Source organism: Entelurus aequoreus, linkage group LG01, assembly GCF_033978785.1.
Source record: "Entelurus aequoreus isolate RoL-2023_Sb linkage group LG01, RoL_Eaeq_v1.1, whole genome shotgun sequence".
Taxonomy (NCBI): Eukaryota; Metazoa; Chordata; class Actinopteri; order Syngnathiformes; family Syngnathidae; genus Entelurus; species Entelurus aequoreus.
In genome coordinates, this window is record NC_084731.1 from 34385944 (window position 1) to 34402307 (window position 16364).

Genomic DNA, 16364 nt, shown 5'->3' on the forward strand with positions numbered 1-16364 from the left:
CGCGTACAAATGGACTAGTTTGTTTCGTGCAATAACGTTTGGCCGTAAGATAACTGAGACGGTAGACGAAACACCAGGGCTAATTTCTGACAAAAAGCTAATTATACGAAAACTGAAGCATATAAGAGCGAGGTACCACTGTACCTGTTTCAGTTGTTTCAAGTTCCATAAAATAATGTCACATGACTATAATTCAACATGTCCATAAAGGAGTTGGAAGAAACAAAGAGTATTTAGTCTTATCCTCGCAAAAGATGGAGATCTCCAGCAGGTACTGGTCTGCAAAGCGCTGCTGTTGTGACCCACGTGTCTGAAAATGTTCTGGGCTCTCAGGCTTAGATGGCGGTAGGGCTTTCTTCAACGCGGTGAAGGAGGGCGACACCGTGATCTTCGCCAGCGACGACGAGCAGGACCGCATCCTGTGGGTCCAGGCCATGTATCGGGCCACCGGCCAATCCCACAAGCCCGTCCCACCCACTCAGGTCCAGAAACTCAACTCCAAAGGGGGTACCTCAGCCCAAATGGACGCTCCCATCTCTCAGTTCTGTAAGTACGCCGAAGCGTGGCACGCTGACCTTAGACCCTAGCTAGTTTCCATCTACGACACCCTGACGGCTCATGAATGTCTCACGCCATGTGCTCCACACTTGCTGGTAGAACTAACACACAAGCACGCACTCACACACACACCTTGACCTCCCAAGTATCAAAGTACCACTCATTCACTTCACCGACTCCCAAAGGTGCAAAATCCCATCAGTTTTCAGGGAAAGATCTGAACATTCAAGCCTGCAGGGGTGAATTCAAGCTGATGTCGGCGTGTGCGGCTTGTATTCCAAACCATAGGCCAGTTTTATTAACGTGTGTTTAGCCAGTACACTGCGGCACGCCAACATGTCCGCTAGCAAAATCAAGGTAAGACTGTTTGCAGTCGTGTGGCATCTTGTGTACCCCTAATCGTATTTAGAAACTAAAAGCAAACGTAACATCTTAATTTGGATTCTGTACTTTCTGACCTACTGATTCAGTGTCAGGCTTCAGAATCAACGCTGAATTTTCCGTGAGCATTGCTTACAAAAAATCCCCAAAAAGAAAAAAAACAACAGCGTTAAACTTCTCCCAGGCTAGAAAAAGTGTTGATTCTTCACATGAATTGGCTCTCTTCTTTCCAAACTCTATCACATAAATTCTATGTTGTTCCTCCATTGGTTTCTTTGTCCACTATGTGATCGTTCTTGTGGTTAGTTGACTCCTCTGACGCCAGCTGTCGCCATTCAAAGCCTCGCGACCTCGCCACCCCTGTCAACCCTTCCCTGAAACATTGTGGCACACCAACGCAAACATGTTTCACCCCCTGGTGGTCTTGAATGGCACTGGGATCATACCATGACATTGTCCTCCTGACTCCGCTGCAGTGCCAAACCGGCCTGGGAAGGTTGTGCTTAGATCGTATTACAGTCATCGATTGAGTATTGGAATCCTCTCTTGTTTTGACACTAAAACTTTATATAACTTTGAAATATTGTTTTTGACAATTTCTAAAAAGGTGTGATTTGAAGACAGTCAGTCCCTCTAGATTTCGCAGTCCTTTTTTTGTACCGGTAATTCTAAATTTAATTGCCTGAAAAAAAACCTTGTGATTTTATGAATTTGTTATCAATCTTTTAAGCGTTCATAAAATTGTAAAACATACACTGTATTAGTGTTTTACTTGTTTAATACCGCACAGACTAAAAAGTTGACACTAGATTGGCAGTAAAAGCCTTTACTCAGAGCTCACTGTCAAATTACTGTATTATTTAAATTAACTATAGCTAATAATAACAGGAAGTAGGTCTAATCTACCCGGGAGAAATAGCTGATATATTGTTACACGTTGCTGTTCCTGCTTCGTCTACAAACATATATTTTGATTCGATAGTTGACGTGTACACAAATTTGATTGGCGTAAATGAAGGCACTGGAAAAAGTAGCGAGGCTGCGTATTATTTTTCAGATTTAGTTGAATTTGCTTGATTATGGCACGGTCGTGAAATCGCAAATTCCTGGAGAGACTGCACATATATTGGGGCTGCCATTTTTTGGGCTTGCGACGGATTGTGGGCTGTGAATGTAATAATGTTGCATATATTTCCGTGTTGTACAGCAGCCTGCAGGAACATCCAAACGCTTCAAAAACAGACTTGATCCAAAACCAAAAACACACAAAAACTCAGCAGGAAAATGTTGCACATTAAAAATGCTATAATTACATAAAAGCTGCAAAATACCGTATTTTATGGACTATAAAACGCACCGGTGTACAAGCTTATTCTACTAAATTTAGGGGCAAAAATATTTTCCCACGCATCAGCCGCACTGGACTATAACCCGCAGATATTTACGTTGCGAAATGAGTTAATCTACACAGAAATATTTTTTTTATGTTTTTTAACATACCATAATTGCTTAGAAACGGTGCCTGTAACATGGTAGTAAAACGGCTGATCAAACAAAGTCACCCACTAGCTGCGCAAACTCGCTCTCCAATCAGCTAAACAGACTAAATAACTTCCAGGTGACATCTTAGTGAATTGAGGAATTTGTAAAACTGAAAGAATACAAAAATAACGCCATTGTAAATTCATAATACAAACACAGACACTCGTAAATATGCTTTTAAATTACGATACCACATACAAATATGCATGAAAACACTCCTACAGGCATCTCATATTGGACTGTTTAGTAAGTTTAAACCGTTTAAGTTAAATTGTAAAACTTACAAATGTTGCTTCGAGTGATGAATTGAGAATCTCTTCGAGTAGCGACGCTATGGATGGCTAGAAGACTGAACAACACTTCTACTTTCGGTTGAAAGGTCTAAATGGAAGGACACTGCAGTACTTGCAGTGAGTGAACTCGTTCAAAAGATGGTGCCATAGCACTAACAATAACACACTTCATCAGTGTGTTTACTTTTTTTTTTATACTATTGCATTATGGCCATCAGCAGAGAAAAATCCATAAATTAGCCACACCGTTTTATAAGCCACAGGGTTCAAAACGTAGGAGTAAAGTAATTTACGGGAAAATCAAAATTGCAAAAGTAACATGTTGCAAATGCTAAAGACACAGTCAAGCCCCTAAACACATGCATGAAAGAAAAGCTGCAAGTTCACAGAAGAAAACATAAGTTAACCAGACTACACAAGTACCGCAGACACTCTAATTCCCGCTCACTTTAAGTCTAAGTCACGCCCACTTTAAGTCTAAATCGCATCCACTCTAAGCTGCACCCCCTTAAAGACGTGCCCACAAGGGTGACGGCAACGAAAGTGAAGCTGGAGAGACAATACGTAACACGGAAATCATAAATAAATAAATGAAAAATACTGCTGAAAATATGTTACAGTTAGGATAAGGGTTGGGGTTAGGGTCAGGCTTGGGTTTTGGTTAGGATTAGGGTTGGGGTTCGGGTTAGGGTTGCATATAATCAGCCAGAAAAGCAATACATTCAAAAACCAATATAATAACAACAATGGTGCGTTGCTTTATCCATCTTGGATCACGTTAAATATCCACTTCCGCGTTGTCAGCACCACTGAGGGCATGTCTTTAAGACACATTTCACTTCTGTTGTTGTCACCTCTGTGGGCGCAACTTAGAGTGGGCACGACTTAGAGTAGGCACAACTTGGGGTGTCTGCGGCTGCAGATAGAGCCTTCTCAGAGTGCCAGGAAGTTATCAAGTCTACCGGGAAGTCTGCCACGCTACCAGGAAGTTAGTATGAGCAAGATGGGATGGGATGCCAGATATAGATGGCAGAATGACAAGGTAGATTGTTCTCTTTGTCTTTGTTAAAAACTTTGGTTGCTCAATAAAACTGTAAAATATAATATATAACTATTGTTTGTGAATTTGCAGCATTTCTCTAAGTTTTTTGGGTTTGTGTGTGTTTTTAGCATTTGCAGCAATTTAGGTTTCATTTGTTTTTTTTGATCCTGAGGATTTATGTGATTTATTTTGACACATTTTCCTGTTGCATGTCTTTCATGGTGTTTTGTGGTAGGGGTGTCCCGATACGAAATGTTCGCTTCCACTACAATACAGATATGGCAGCCTGACTAGTGGCCGATACCGATCTGACCGATCTGATACGATAGCAGCAGGAATAAAACCTAATTGTTGTTTTTTGTAGAGTGTAATGTTATAAAGAAATTCATCAAGTGATATGTTGTGATCATGTGGGCTCTGCATGCTGGATATAATTCCGAATGGATTTCGTTGTTATAGTTAGTTTTTTTGCACTTATGATTATTATTTGCAAATATGCATTCATTTCAGTTTGTCCAAGGTGTGCTGCAGTAATCAGGAAGTAGTATTTGCCATTAAGTTGACTGTCCCAGTCTTGTCTTTTGTTCTACAAAGTGTTCATACTGTAAGTATTGTACTGCGCGTTCATCTTTGTTGTAGTTTTTATTAACAAATTTGAATGTGGAAATCGCCATGTAACCTTGCTAATGCTAATCAGTAGCATACATTTGGCATATCTAATGTGAATTAGCATCGAGCTAGCAAATTAGTTTTAATGCATTTCTTTTTCTTTGGAATGTCACATCAAAGTTATTTTGTATTTCATATCAGTTATATTGACACACTTTAGTTCTATATGTTAACTTTTACAGTGTTTTGAAGTAAAAACTCTTAAAAGGCTCTCAAATGGAGGCAACCCGTTGTTTCTGTGCTAAGCTAGCAAGAAGAGACGCAGCGGGAGAAGAACAGACTGCTAGAATAAGAGTTCTTATATCGAACGATTTAAATGATGGCCGATATGATCGTATACCTTTTTTTTTAATGATATCAGACCAATATCCGATATCAATATCGGATCGGAACACACTTAGTTTTTGGTTTTGGAACATTTCCATGTTTGGAGTGTTTGGACATTGCTGTATTGTTTACATGAAAACACAACAGGAAAGGCATAGTCTTAAAGATTAGTAAATGGGACTGCACACTCAGATTGACCAATAATCACAATTCCAATATTTTATGCAATCATTTTTAAAACAATGGAGGATTATTTTAAAGGGCCGTTTACATGACACTGGCTTTCAATGACAACAGATCAAATTGACGCTGTTTTGCAACCTGCAAACTATTGGAACGGGGAATAAAAGTTCCATGTTGTAATACTGTTTCACAATTATAAATAGGTGTTAAAATATACATGAGGATCTGCAATAGTGTATTTGAAGTGTGTAGGCTCTTATTCTGGAAATTAAACAGGTTAAAAAAGTGATTTCAATTAGCCCAACTGTGTCTGTAACTTTAATGCTAATGAGCTGTGTTTGTCTCCAAGAAGTGCTATCAAGTACTTGATCTGTACTTGATCCACTTTTTACACATTCAAGGCAACTGTGCACTTGTCCAATTTAATAGATGAACGATATCACCTAAACAAGGTAACATTAAGGATTGGGACAGGTGTACACAAGCGTTAGCAACATTAGCATTGCTATGTGAGCCATGGACATCTTATAAGTAGACGCAGCATTGTCTGCTGTGACGCGAGAAATTCGCCATCTTGAAGTGGTGATGAAGAGCCGGCGAGCAGCCTAAACGGACAGTTGACAGTTAGAAAACAAAGATGCCGGGCTGGTGTCCAGCGTTTTCCTGCTCAAATGAGTGGACTGTTGAAAATAGGAATCGGGGGATTACTTTTCACAAGTAAGATTTAACATTAACGTACTATTGGTTGTATTTTGTGAAAATAATATTACTACAGAGCTGAGAAGGAGCTAAGATCTTCAATAGTACTGAAATTGTAGCCGCTAGCAAACAAGAGTATGACCATAAAAGAATTGCTGGTCAATAAAATTAATTACATTTAAAAATGTCATACTTGAATAACATAAAGTTGAAATAAATGATTGTGACACCTAAAAAAAATTCACCAGCCGCCACTGATTATGATGCATTCTCATTTTAGGCAAAGTATAAGACAATACTTTCTTAACAGTACAATTGTAACCAGGAATAAGTCTTCAAGTAAAACTAACATTGTTGGGTAAGACAGAATTTGGTTTTATTCTGAATCCAGTGAAACAGATTGGGGGTTTTAGCTGATATAAAGACTTTCAGGTGTTTATATATGTTTATGTTAAAGTATTTGGCAGACGCTTTTATCCAAAGCGACATACAAAGACAATCAATATAAAACAATCACTGTAAACATTATCATTTAAGGGAAGAATGTAATACAAAATATCAATACAAAGTGTCAAGACAGAATAAACTCTCTGCTGTTGCAGCAACAGAGATACAGTCTATAGGTCCCTAAGATATATAGATATCTAATGTAGGGACGGCGTGGCGAAGTTGGTAGAGTGGCTGTGCCAGCAATCGGAGTGTTGCTGGTTACTGGGGTTCAATTCCCACCTTCTACCTTCCTAGTCATGTCCGTTGTGTCCTTGGGCAAGACACTTCACCCTTTGCCTCTGATGGCTGCTGGTTAGCGCCTTGCATGGCAGCTCCTGCCACCAGTGTGTGAATGTGTGTGTGAATGGGTAAATGTGGAAATACTGTCAAAGCGCTTTGAGTACCTTGAAGGTAGAAAAGCGCTATACAAGTACAACCCATTTATCATTTATCATAATGTATTCATACATTGTTTATATAGGGTATACGCATGTATATATAACCTAATCATATTGTTTCTTCAACTTAAAAATAGCTGACCGTTTTTTTCCCCCTTCTCTGGGATTATATTCCCAGTTTTGATCTCGGACGTCTGGTCACTTAATATAGCATATAAGAATATTCTATTACTGTTAAGCAAACTATGAATAATAAAATACGCCAAAACATGTGTCCTTTATCATAGCTACACGTATGACAAAAAAACGCATGAAAATCAGTGGTATTCAATGAGGTAAGATGAATTAAATGCGCTGACAGTTCATTGCTCCTGCCAAATGAATTGCACTGAGTGGAGCGGATCACCACTCCAAGATGGCGGCTCCGCGTCTCGTCAGCGCCAGTAGGCAGTAGCGCTCGATGCTGCGTCTACTTATAAGATGCCTTTGATGTGAACCACATCATGCTAGGTTAGCATATTTGTTGAAGAAAAAATAAATAATCAAACTTACAGCTCACATGTCCATAGCTGACAGATAAAGGGGAAATCAACAGGGTGCATTTTAAGATGTGTAGCGAAGCCTGCTTAAAAAAATAAAAATAAAAAATCCAGTGTGAAGAGGTGGCCGTATACACAGGGAGGGCTCATCTAACTAGGGGCGGGTCAGAAGCATCAGAAGGTATCATTTCCATGTTCATTTACTACACTTACTACTAGGGGTGTAACGATTGAGTGATAAATCAATTTATATTTCTAAATTTTAAATATATCGATCTGTGTTCTGCAAGTTTGCCTTCTGGAAGGTAGGTATTGATCCAAGATCATTTTAAAAGAGAATCGATTGATTTTAGAAATAAGGACGTGAAATGTAAGGTCTATTTGCCCGTCTGTGACATCATCAAAACAAAAATGCCGGCGAGCTACAAGACAATATGACCTACTCAGTGGCCTAGTGGTTAGAGTGTCCGCCCTGAGATCAGTATGTCGTAAGTTCGAACCCCGGCCGAGTCATACCAAAGACTATAAAAAATGGGTCCCATTACCTCCCTGCTTGGCACTCAGCTTTAAGGGTTGGAATTGGGGGTTAAATCACCAAAAATTATTCCCGGGCGTAGCCACTGCTGCTGCTCACTGCTCCTCTCACCTCCCAGGGGGTGATCAAGGGTGATGGGTCAAATGCAGAGAATAATTTCGCCACACCTAGTGTGTTTGTGACAATCATTGGTACCTTAACTTTAACTTTTAACTTTAAAATCATACATTACAACACAAACACTTTGAGCTAATGCACAATTGCAAAAGCCACAACAAAGACTGAAGATGCAACACAATATTATGAAGCCACAACTTAACATTAAGCCACAAACGATGCAGCCGACACAACGGAAGTGACAGCGCAGCGCAACAACTGTAAAAGTTATTTTATCAGAAACAAAGAAATACGATAGATTGGTTTAAGGAGGCTATGAAAGTAAGAAGCAAGAGGCCAACACTATCAAACAGAATGAGGGGGCATAAATGCTTCCGCACACCTAGGACGCTGTTCGTAATCATGGCCGTAACTACCGTTGAGGACACAGAGGTCATGCCCTCTGTGAAAAAAGGATGATGTATGACTGACTGTAAACGTACTTTGTGTAGGACATCATGTGTGCTGTACATCACCATGCGTAGATCATCCTCTCTCAATATACGATCTTTGGTCATGCACAGCCCGCTACAACTCCAACTACGTAACTCAAATAAGTCCACTTTTACTTTAAACACTATGCGATCTGAAATGTGTTGCAACATAACGTTAATATTAAATCATACTGATGAAACTAATGTGGCTGTCATCTGAATTAAATTGATGTGAAACGCTGTCGGTTTAATCCTGAAGTCGTGTCAGTCAGGTGCTGCCCCGCCGTAAATGCAGAAAACGCTCTCTGCGTAGGGCTTTGCGATCAGTGGGAGGCATTTTGCTTGAAGAAGCACATTAAAATGTAAATTATTGAATGACAAGGCGCTTCATATTTTACTCCAAATGTATTCCTGGCCACGTCATGCTCTGTCACTGATTAAAATATTTAGATTAAAATTTCCCCCGTGACTTCTCGTTGCTCCATGGCGGTTGTCATTAGTACTTGCCGTACAAAGCAGAAGGTCTTGGGTTCGCATCCTGGTCGTCGTTGAAAATTAGTTATGTGTTTTAATGATGTTAAAATTGTTTAATACTCTAATCTTCAGGATATTAATAAAAAAGTGGACTGTTACAAAATTAAACTGATAGATGAGTTATAGATAGTTATAGCTCAATTAAAGCTTTTAAACCTGCTCAGTGGCCTTGTGGTTAGAGTGTCCGCCCTGAGATTGGTAGGTCGTGGGTTCAGACTATAAAAATGGGACCCATTACCTCCCTGCTTGGCACTCAGCATCAAGGGTTGGAATTGGGGGTTACATCACCAAAATGATTCCCGAGCGCGGCCACCGCTGCTGCTCACTGCTCCCCTCACCTCCCAGGGGGTGGAACAAGGGGATTGGTCAAATGCAGATGGTAATTTCACCACACTTAGTGTGTGTGTGTATCTATCAGTGGTACTTTCAATTTTAACTTTGCTATTCTTGAAATTAATTTTGTTGCTCAAAGTAATATAATTTAAATAGTGCTGGGATACCCCAGTATTTGACCTTGGTATTTGTCAAGTCCTAGTTACGGCCCTGTCCGTAATCGGCGACGCCAGAGCCGAGAACAGCTACTGTATGGCCGGGTCGGGGAAGTTTATTTAGCAGGTAAATCTACTGTTAAAATGTTGGTTACTGTACTTTTATTGAAAATGTCTTGAATGTTAAAAATGTGAGCAGAAAAGGCTTCCTTTTGTTAATTCAACCTAAAGTGTTGGTTGCACTTTATTCAAATAAGATGTGAATGCATTGGCCATTAATTGTTTTTTACTTGCTTGTTTGTATCCATTGTTTAATTTATACATAATTCCTTTACGATAAATAACAGAAATAGAGGAAACTTCACCTGCAGTGTCTAATGTTCAGTGTTTATTTTACTGTCACACTGCTTGATTTGGGTTTTTTTGTTTGTTAAAAAGCTACTGAATTGATTTCTACTCGATAGGGACAAGTGATAGAAAATGGAAGGATGGATGAATCGTTTCGGGTCATATTGTTCTAAAAAAATAAAATCGTCCCTGAATTGTATCGTCAACCACAAATATCGAATCAAATCGTTGTTAAAACGAATCGTTACACCCCTACTTGCTACAGTGATACATAACCTACACAAGTTCAACTTTAAAAACACACGTAAAAATATTCCATTTACTGTACACTTTAGGTTTAGACACAGGAGGATCAGAAGTTGGTATACATGATGCACATCATGTTTATTGTCTCCCTGGAACGGCCTGGCATGCGTGTTACACTTTTTGTAGGTCCTTCTGACAACATTTAAAAACATGACTAAATATTGTATTGCGAGGTCTTTGTTGTGTAAACATTCCCCATGCTTCATGCTTCATAATTCAAATGCTGCCTCGCGAAGTCTCTTGACCTTTCCAGGACCATCTTGTTGACATCAGGTATGAAATGTGTTTGCGTATTGAATCCACACAACAGGGCACTACAGTGGAGTGATGGGGATGCTCTCTTCCTCTCTGTCTCTGTCTCTGTCTTCCTTCTTTCTCGGCTGTCACATGTCTTCACATGTCCTCACACACACCACAAGGCCTCGTGTCGGTATCGCTATTGTTGTTGTTGTTGTTGTTGTTTTCTTCTTCTCAGTTGTGTGTTTTTCTTCATGCTTTGCCTGTCTACCCTTCTTCAGTAATGCCGCTGTAGCTGCTCCGTCAGTCAGGGTCTCTCGTGATTGCTCTCCTCCAGCCTTGTTGCTAGTCTTTATGTTATTCTGGTTTGTCCCTTCTTACCCTGCTGTCTTCTAGCTGGACTCAAGGGTAAGTGCTTCCCTGTAGCCGGCACAGCTCAGATAATCCCCGACGATTATCTGACACATGCAACGTTCTTTCTCTCTGCCTCTGTTTCTCTCTTCTTCTTTGTCCTCTTCCTTCTTCTTCTCCCTCTGCTCTTCTTCACGTCTCGCTTCATGTCTTTAGATCTTAGTTGAGAACTTTTTTTGTTTTGGTTTGACAACCTCCACTTGAGGATAAAATCAGACGCATCCATTCGTGCCAATATAGGATGCATGTCTTTATTCTAAGAACGTATTTTTATTATTTGGCTTAGCTTTTGGTTAAAGTGGATCTTAGAGTTGTTCCTGCATAATTGCCTTCTCTCTTTGCTCACATTGGTCACCTGATCCCTCGAGAATTAAACTATGATGACATGGAAGACAGATTGGCTTGAAATATTCACATGTATTATTGATGTGGTGTTAAAGGGCTATAAACCAATATTTAATGTATATATGTATATGTGTGTATGCATATATATATATATATATATATATATATATATATATATATATATATATATATATATATATATATATATATATATATATATATATATACACACACACACATATATATATGTATGTGTGTATAAAATATACATACACACAGTATAATTCATTTTACGTAAGGATGTGAGTAGAGTAGAGGTGTAACAGTACGTTTTATGTACAGAAAATTCTTGGTTATTGTTAGTAATCTACTTTCTAATCCAAAACACTCAAAAACATGAGCAGTTTTTATAGAGAATAATAATAGTTTTGCATGCACAAAACTCGAAAAGCACTGGTAACGACTCAGTATAGCTCAGTTGGTAGAGCGGCCATGCCAGCAACTTGAGGGTTGCAGGTTCAATCCCCGCTTCCGCCATCCTAGTCACTGCCGTTGTGTCCTTGGGCAAGACACTTTACCCACCTGCTCCCAGTGCCACCCACACTGGTTTAAATGTAACTTAGATATTGGGTTTCACAATGTAAAGCGCTTTGAGTCACTTGAGAAAAAGCCCTATTTAAATGTAATTCACTTCACTTCACACTTTACTGAATCCAGATGATGATCCTTATCAGCCCCAAAATGTAATATCTTGTTTATTATCGCAATTTTGACATTTCCTGAAAGTCTCATCAAAATCCGGCCATTTTTTCAGTTATGCTACGTACTAACTAACTAACAGACAAACCTGAGTGAAATATTTACAAAAGCGATTACATAACCTCATGGAAAAGTTAAAAATAAAAGGTAGATTGATAGGATAAATTAACATTTAACATATTTTCATCGAAGGTGCTTTGTCTCATTCATCCTGGCGAGATCAGCTACACAAATGCCAATTTTGTAGTTTTGAAATAGTTCTTTCTAGAATTCAATAATGTTCTCACCTTCTTTGTCAAAATGCTGGTACTCGCAACTTTCTTTGGTCCCGTATTATTTTGCAGTCATACTCAATTTAAAAAAAAGTAAAGAGACGGAATCACCAATGCGTGTATTCTTTGTTTGTGGACTCAATTCTGCGAAATGATATTGGCCATTCGATAGATGTATATCGGTATATGAAAACTAGGGCAAACCTTTGGCAAAAAACAAATCATAGGAAACGTGGTGTTAGGATCCGCTGCTCGGATCAGTTTGTTTACAGTTTAGTGTCACGTGTTTGTTTGTTTCTGTTGCCATGACGGCAGATTATGCTCAGCTGCCTCTGGTTAGTGTTCGAGACGCTCACCTGTTGTCCGGGCACTAATCAGAGGGCTATTTAGTCTTTGCCCGGGCAGCACTCTGCCTGGCTTCCTAGTTTGTTCTCATGCAACAGCTGACGACCACTTTGCTTCCTGCTAGCTCTCATGCTAGATTATTTTGCTTGCTAGCTCCCATGCTAGTCGTTTTTGTTTTTCTCTTGTCTGATTTAGTTCTAAAATAAATCATTTTCCTACCTGCAAGCTGTGTCCGAGCCCGTCTGCATCCTTGGGAGAACAACACCCGCATCACCATGCGACCCGGTCGTTACAGTACTGTAACGACCGGGTCGCATGGTGATGCATGGTGATGCATCACCATGCGACCCGGTCGTTACAGTACTGTAACGACCGGGTCGCATGGTGATCATGCGACCCGGTCGTTACAGTACTGTAACGACCGGGTCGCATGGTGATGCATCACCATGCATCACCATGCGACCCGGTCGTTACAGTACTGTAACGACCGGGTCGCATGGTGATGCGGGTGTTGTTCTCCCAAGGATGCAGACGGGCTCGGACACAGCTTGCAGGTAGGAAAATGATTTATTTTAGAACTAAATCAGACAAGAGAAAAACAAAAACGACTAGCATGGGAGCTAGCAAGCAAAATAATCTAGCATGAGAGCTAGCAGGAAGCAAAGTGGTCGTCAGCTGTTGCATGAGAACAAACTAGGAAGCCAGGCAGAGTGCTGCCCGGGCAAAGACTAAATAGCCCTCTGATTAGTGCCCGGACAACAGGTGAGCGTCTCGAACACTAACCAGAGGCAGCTGAGCATAATCTGCCGTCATGGCAACAGAAACAAACAAACACGTGACACTAAACTGTAAACAAACTGATCCGAGCAGCGGATCCTAACACGTGGGGCGTACCAAAATTTACGAAATCAGAGGTTTCGGTATGTAACATTTGTTATGATAGAAAGGCGTACTAAGTTCCCACACAGTACACATGAAGGCCTTGTTCACACTGAAGGTCAATTCCGTTTTTTTTTACCCATATGTGACCTGTATAGGACAATGCAAATTTTTCATATCCAACCCGAGCCTCTTTCGTATGTCGATATAAATCGGATATACTGTATATGTGATGCGTCCTCAATGTGAACGCTACTGCGTTCAGGTCGCATTCATCTGACCAGAACGTCATCAAAAAGCGATATGCATCATAGTTAATTGCCAAAACAGACGGTTACAAAATATATACCAGATAACGGAGCAAAAAACAGGTGAAAATAATATGTTTTAGGAACTCACCTGAAAGTTCTACCACTCCTGTCTGCGACTGCTCTCCCACAGGCCCACAAGCAGACATCGAAGCAAAATATCCCATCAAACTGCCAGACCCAAAATACTTGTCCTCTTCCTTCTTAATCTTTTACACGCAATATTTTGGTTCAGAAAATGTTTACCGGTAGTTTGATTGCACACAATCCTTTAAATTGCCACAAATTCGCCAGTTTACTTCTAAAAACATTGAAGTGTGTGCGACGTCATAAAGTCATGTCCACATGCGGGTCAGATTGCATTCACATTAGAAATCACATTTATGTTGCAATGTGAACGACCACTAAAAAGATCGAGTTCGACAAAAAATCTGAATTGGACAATATCTGACCCTGTAGCCTTAGTGACGGACACGAAGTGTAACCTCATCACGATGTCTTTACATGTCTACTCGGTAAGCCAGAGCTTGAAAAACAGTCTGTCATAGTTAAAGTCACAAGTTTGGGAACACTTGATCATCCTGGTGAAATACGTAAACAAAGACACATGGATAAGGCGAAAAAGTCATTGTTTAGTAGAGATGAGCTAAAGCTGGAACTATTAATACTGTACTTTAAACAATAATAAACTTTACTTCACTAAAAACAAAACAATCACACGTTTCAAATCCTTACTGTTGCTGTTAAATGCTATTTAATATTTGTTTTTCTCTTTTCTTCAGATTGTTTTAATTGGTGAGTTACATGATAAAAATCAATAAACAGTTTCTGCACCACAATGAACCAAAGCGTGAACGTAAAACCTAGGTGATGATACCGTTACACCCCTACAGTGGAGTCAATGTGAGGCTTTACCTCAGAGGGCTCAAATTGATTCTTTTTGCTTTGTTGAGAGTTGGCAAATATGTATGCGGAGTATTCTGAATGCCCAAGACAAGGAGTCGCTAATGCCGCCCCTTCTTACGATGAAATACTCCGGAACGCCCCCCATTCCCGAACCCTTTCCCCCTCTCCTCCTGCTGTAGATGGGCCTTTAGATATGGAAGCAAGGCCAGTGGTCCACCTGCTCGCCAATTTGCCTGAGTAGGAGAAGACTTGTCATGTGACCATGAGTTTTCTATTAAGACATTACCCCCCGCCCCCATCTTCTAGAGAATGATACAGTTCTGCCTATGTCTACTGTACGGCTTCATGCACCAAACTGCTACCCTCTTAGAGTTCTTTGGTAGTGACTTGCCTGTTAGTCTGCTCTGTAGATGACCATGAACACACCGCAACACATTCAAGTATTGTCAACTTGCAAATGCGTAGAGAGAGAAAGAGAATTCAAACAAACAAACAAGGGAATGCAATTCATCTAAATCCAATCTAAACTGCACAAGTGCATGACGTTGTTGTTTTTAAAGCTCCATAAAAACTCTTACTATTCTTTCTCAAAGCATGTGCTTTTTATTCTTGCTGTTACTACTAAGATGATTGCAAATATAGGAGTTGAAGCCTGCAAACACCTTCTGTTCACACTTGTTGTCTCGCCAGCCTAACACCTTACGATATTGCTTCTATGAGTAACTCTTTCCTTGTGGTCCCTCTCACCTTTCCTGAAAACTTCTTGTGCACTTCCTGGTTTTTCAACCCTGGCTTCTCCCATCTTCACTCTCACAATGGCATCTTTTGTCCATCCGTTGTACGCTCTTATTTCCCCACTGGGGCTAACCCTAACCTTGTGTAGGTTCCCTAAGAAAGCCTCTCTGAATGCCACATTGCACCTCCACTCGCCCCTTCAGCCTCACTGGCCCATAGGTTGACAGATATCACTTGTGCTCTGTTCTGTTCAGTCCCCACCCAGCCTAGAATTATGCCTCTGCCCATCTTAGAATCAGGCCCCACCCAGCCTAGAATCAGGCCCCTGCATTCCACAATGCTGCCCTTCCGCACCGTCATCATCTTGTCTGAGTATCCCGAACGTGACACCTGTCACTCACAAGGAAGACGCAACTGCATCCCCCAGCGACACTAATTGGCCACTTGATAATGTACACCTGCACAGTCTAATACACAAGCTGGAGCCAACATTCTGCCTTTACAAAGTCAACTACACTGACTCCCAGTGGATTGTAAATCTCCTCCAATGCCAGATCTAATGATACTCCTTCACAGATACCCACTTCCGGCATATGTTTGATTTTGAATTATTCGTTTAGAAAATAAGAAAAACACACTGTTGTAAAGTCCAAATTCTATAAAATAATTCTGTTTTTCTGTGTACGTATAGTTTTGTGTCAGTACATGTAGTCTATAAAAACTAACAAAATGACAAGCTTTAAGGCCAATACACACAAAGAAATACAGTATATAAAGCAATAACAAAAGTAAAGGAAAAAAAGCATATACAAAATATGGATATTTGTCTTTGTTTGTCTTGCTGTTATTGAAGGAGACTGCATACACACTTGTAGTTCCAAAATTTTAAAAACAACTGTACACTTGGAGAGAATAATATTCAATAATCACGCCGAGAGGGATTTCCTATATTGTGCTCCTCTCTTGCAGCTAATTAAACTGACCAAAGTAATGAACATCAATATGAAGCAGTGCAATACTTATCACAATAACAAACATGTTGTTACATGAACAGTGAACATTGTTATCTTTGTGAAGGCAAAAGGTTTGATAAACACGACTCACAGGAAGTTAGAGATACTCAGGTGAAAGTTGAGGATAATAATTGGTTCTCTGACAGTACGTGTTAAATGTTTCACTACCTAGTTCCAAAACTTGTTCTCTAACAAGGATCTGAAATGCAACATTGATCAAGGTGTGTGATCCA

General features: G+C 40.1%; 1 protein-coding gene across 17 annotated transcripts in view; it reads left to right on the forward strand.

The window, feature by feature from the left end:
- The window catches only part of LOC133651013 (calcium-dependent secretion activator 1), a 241955-nt gene that overhangs the window by 154350 nt on the left and 71241 nt on the right, over positions 1-16364 (forward strand). For all 17 annotated transcript variants that reach the window (XM_062048941.1, XM_062048932.1, XM_062048964.1 and 14 more), the window contains exon 11: positions 334-546. In XM_062048941.1, coding sequence (XP_061904925.1) covers positions 334-546 — 213 coding nt within the window. The remainder of the gene's footprint in view (positions 1-333; positions 547-16364) is intronic.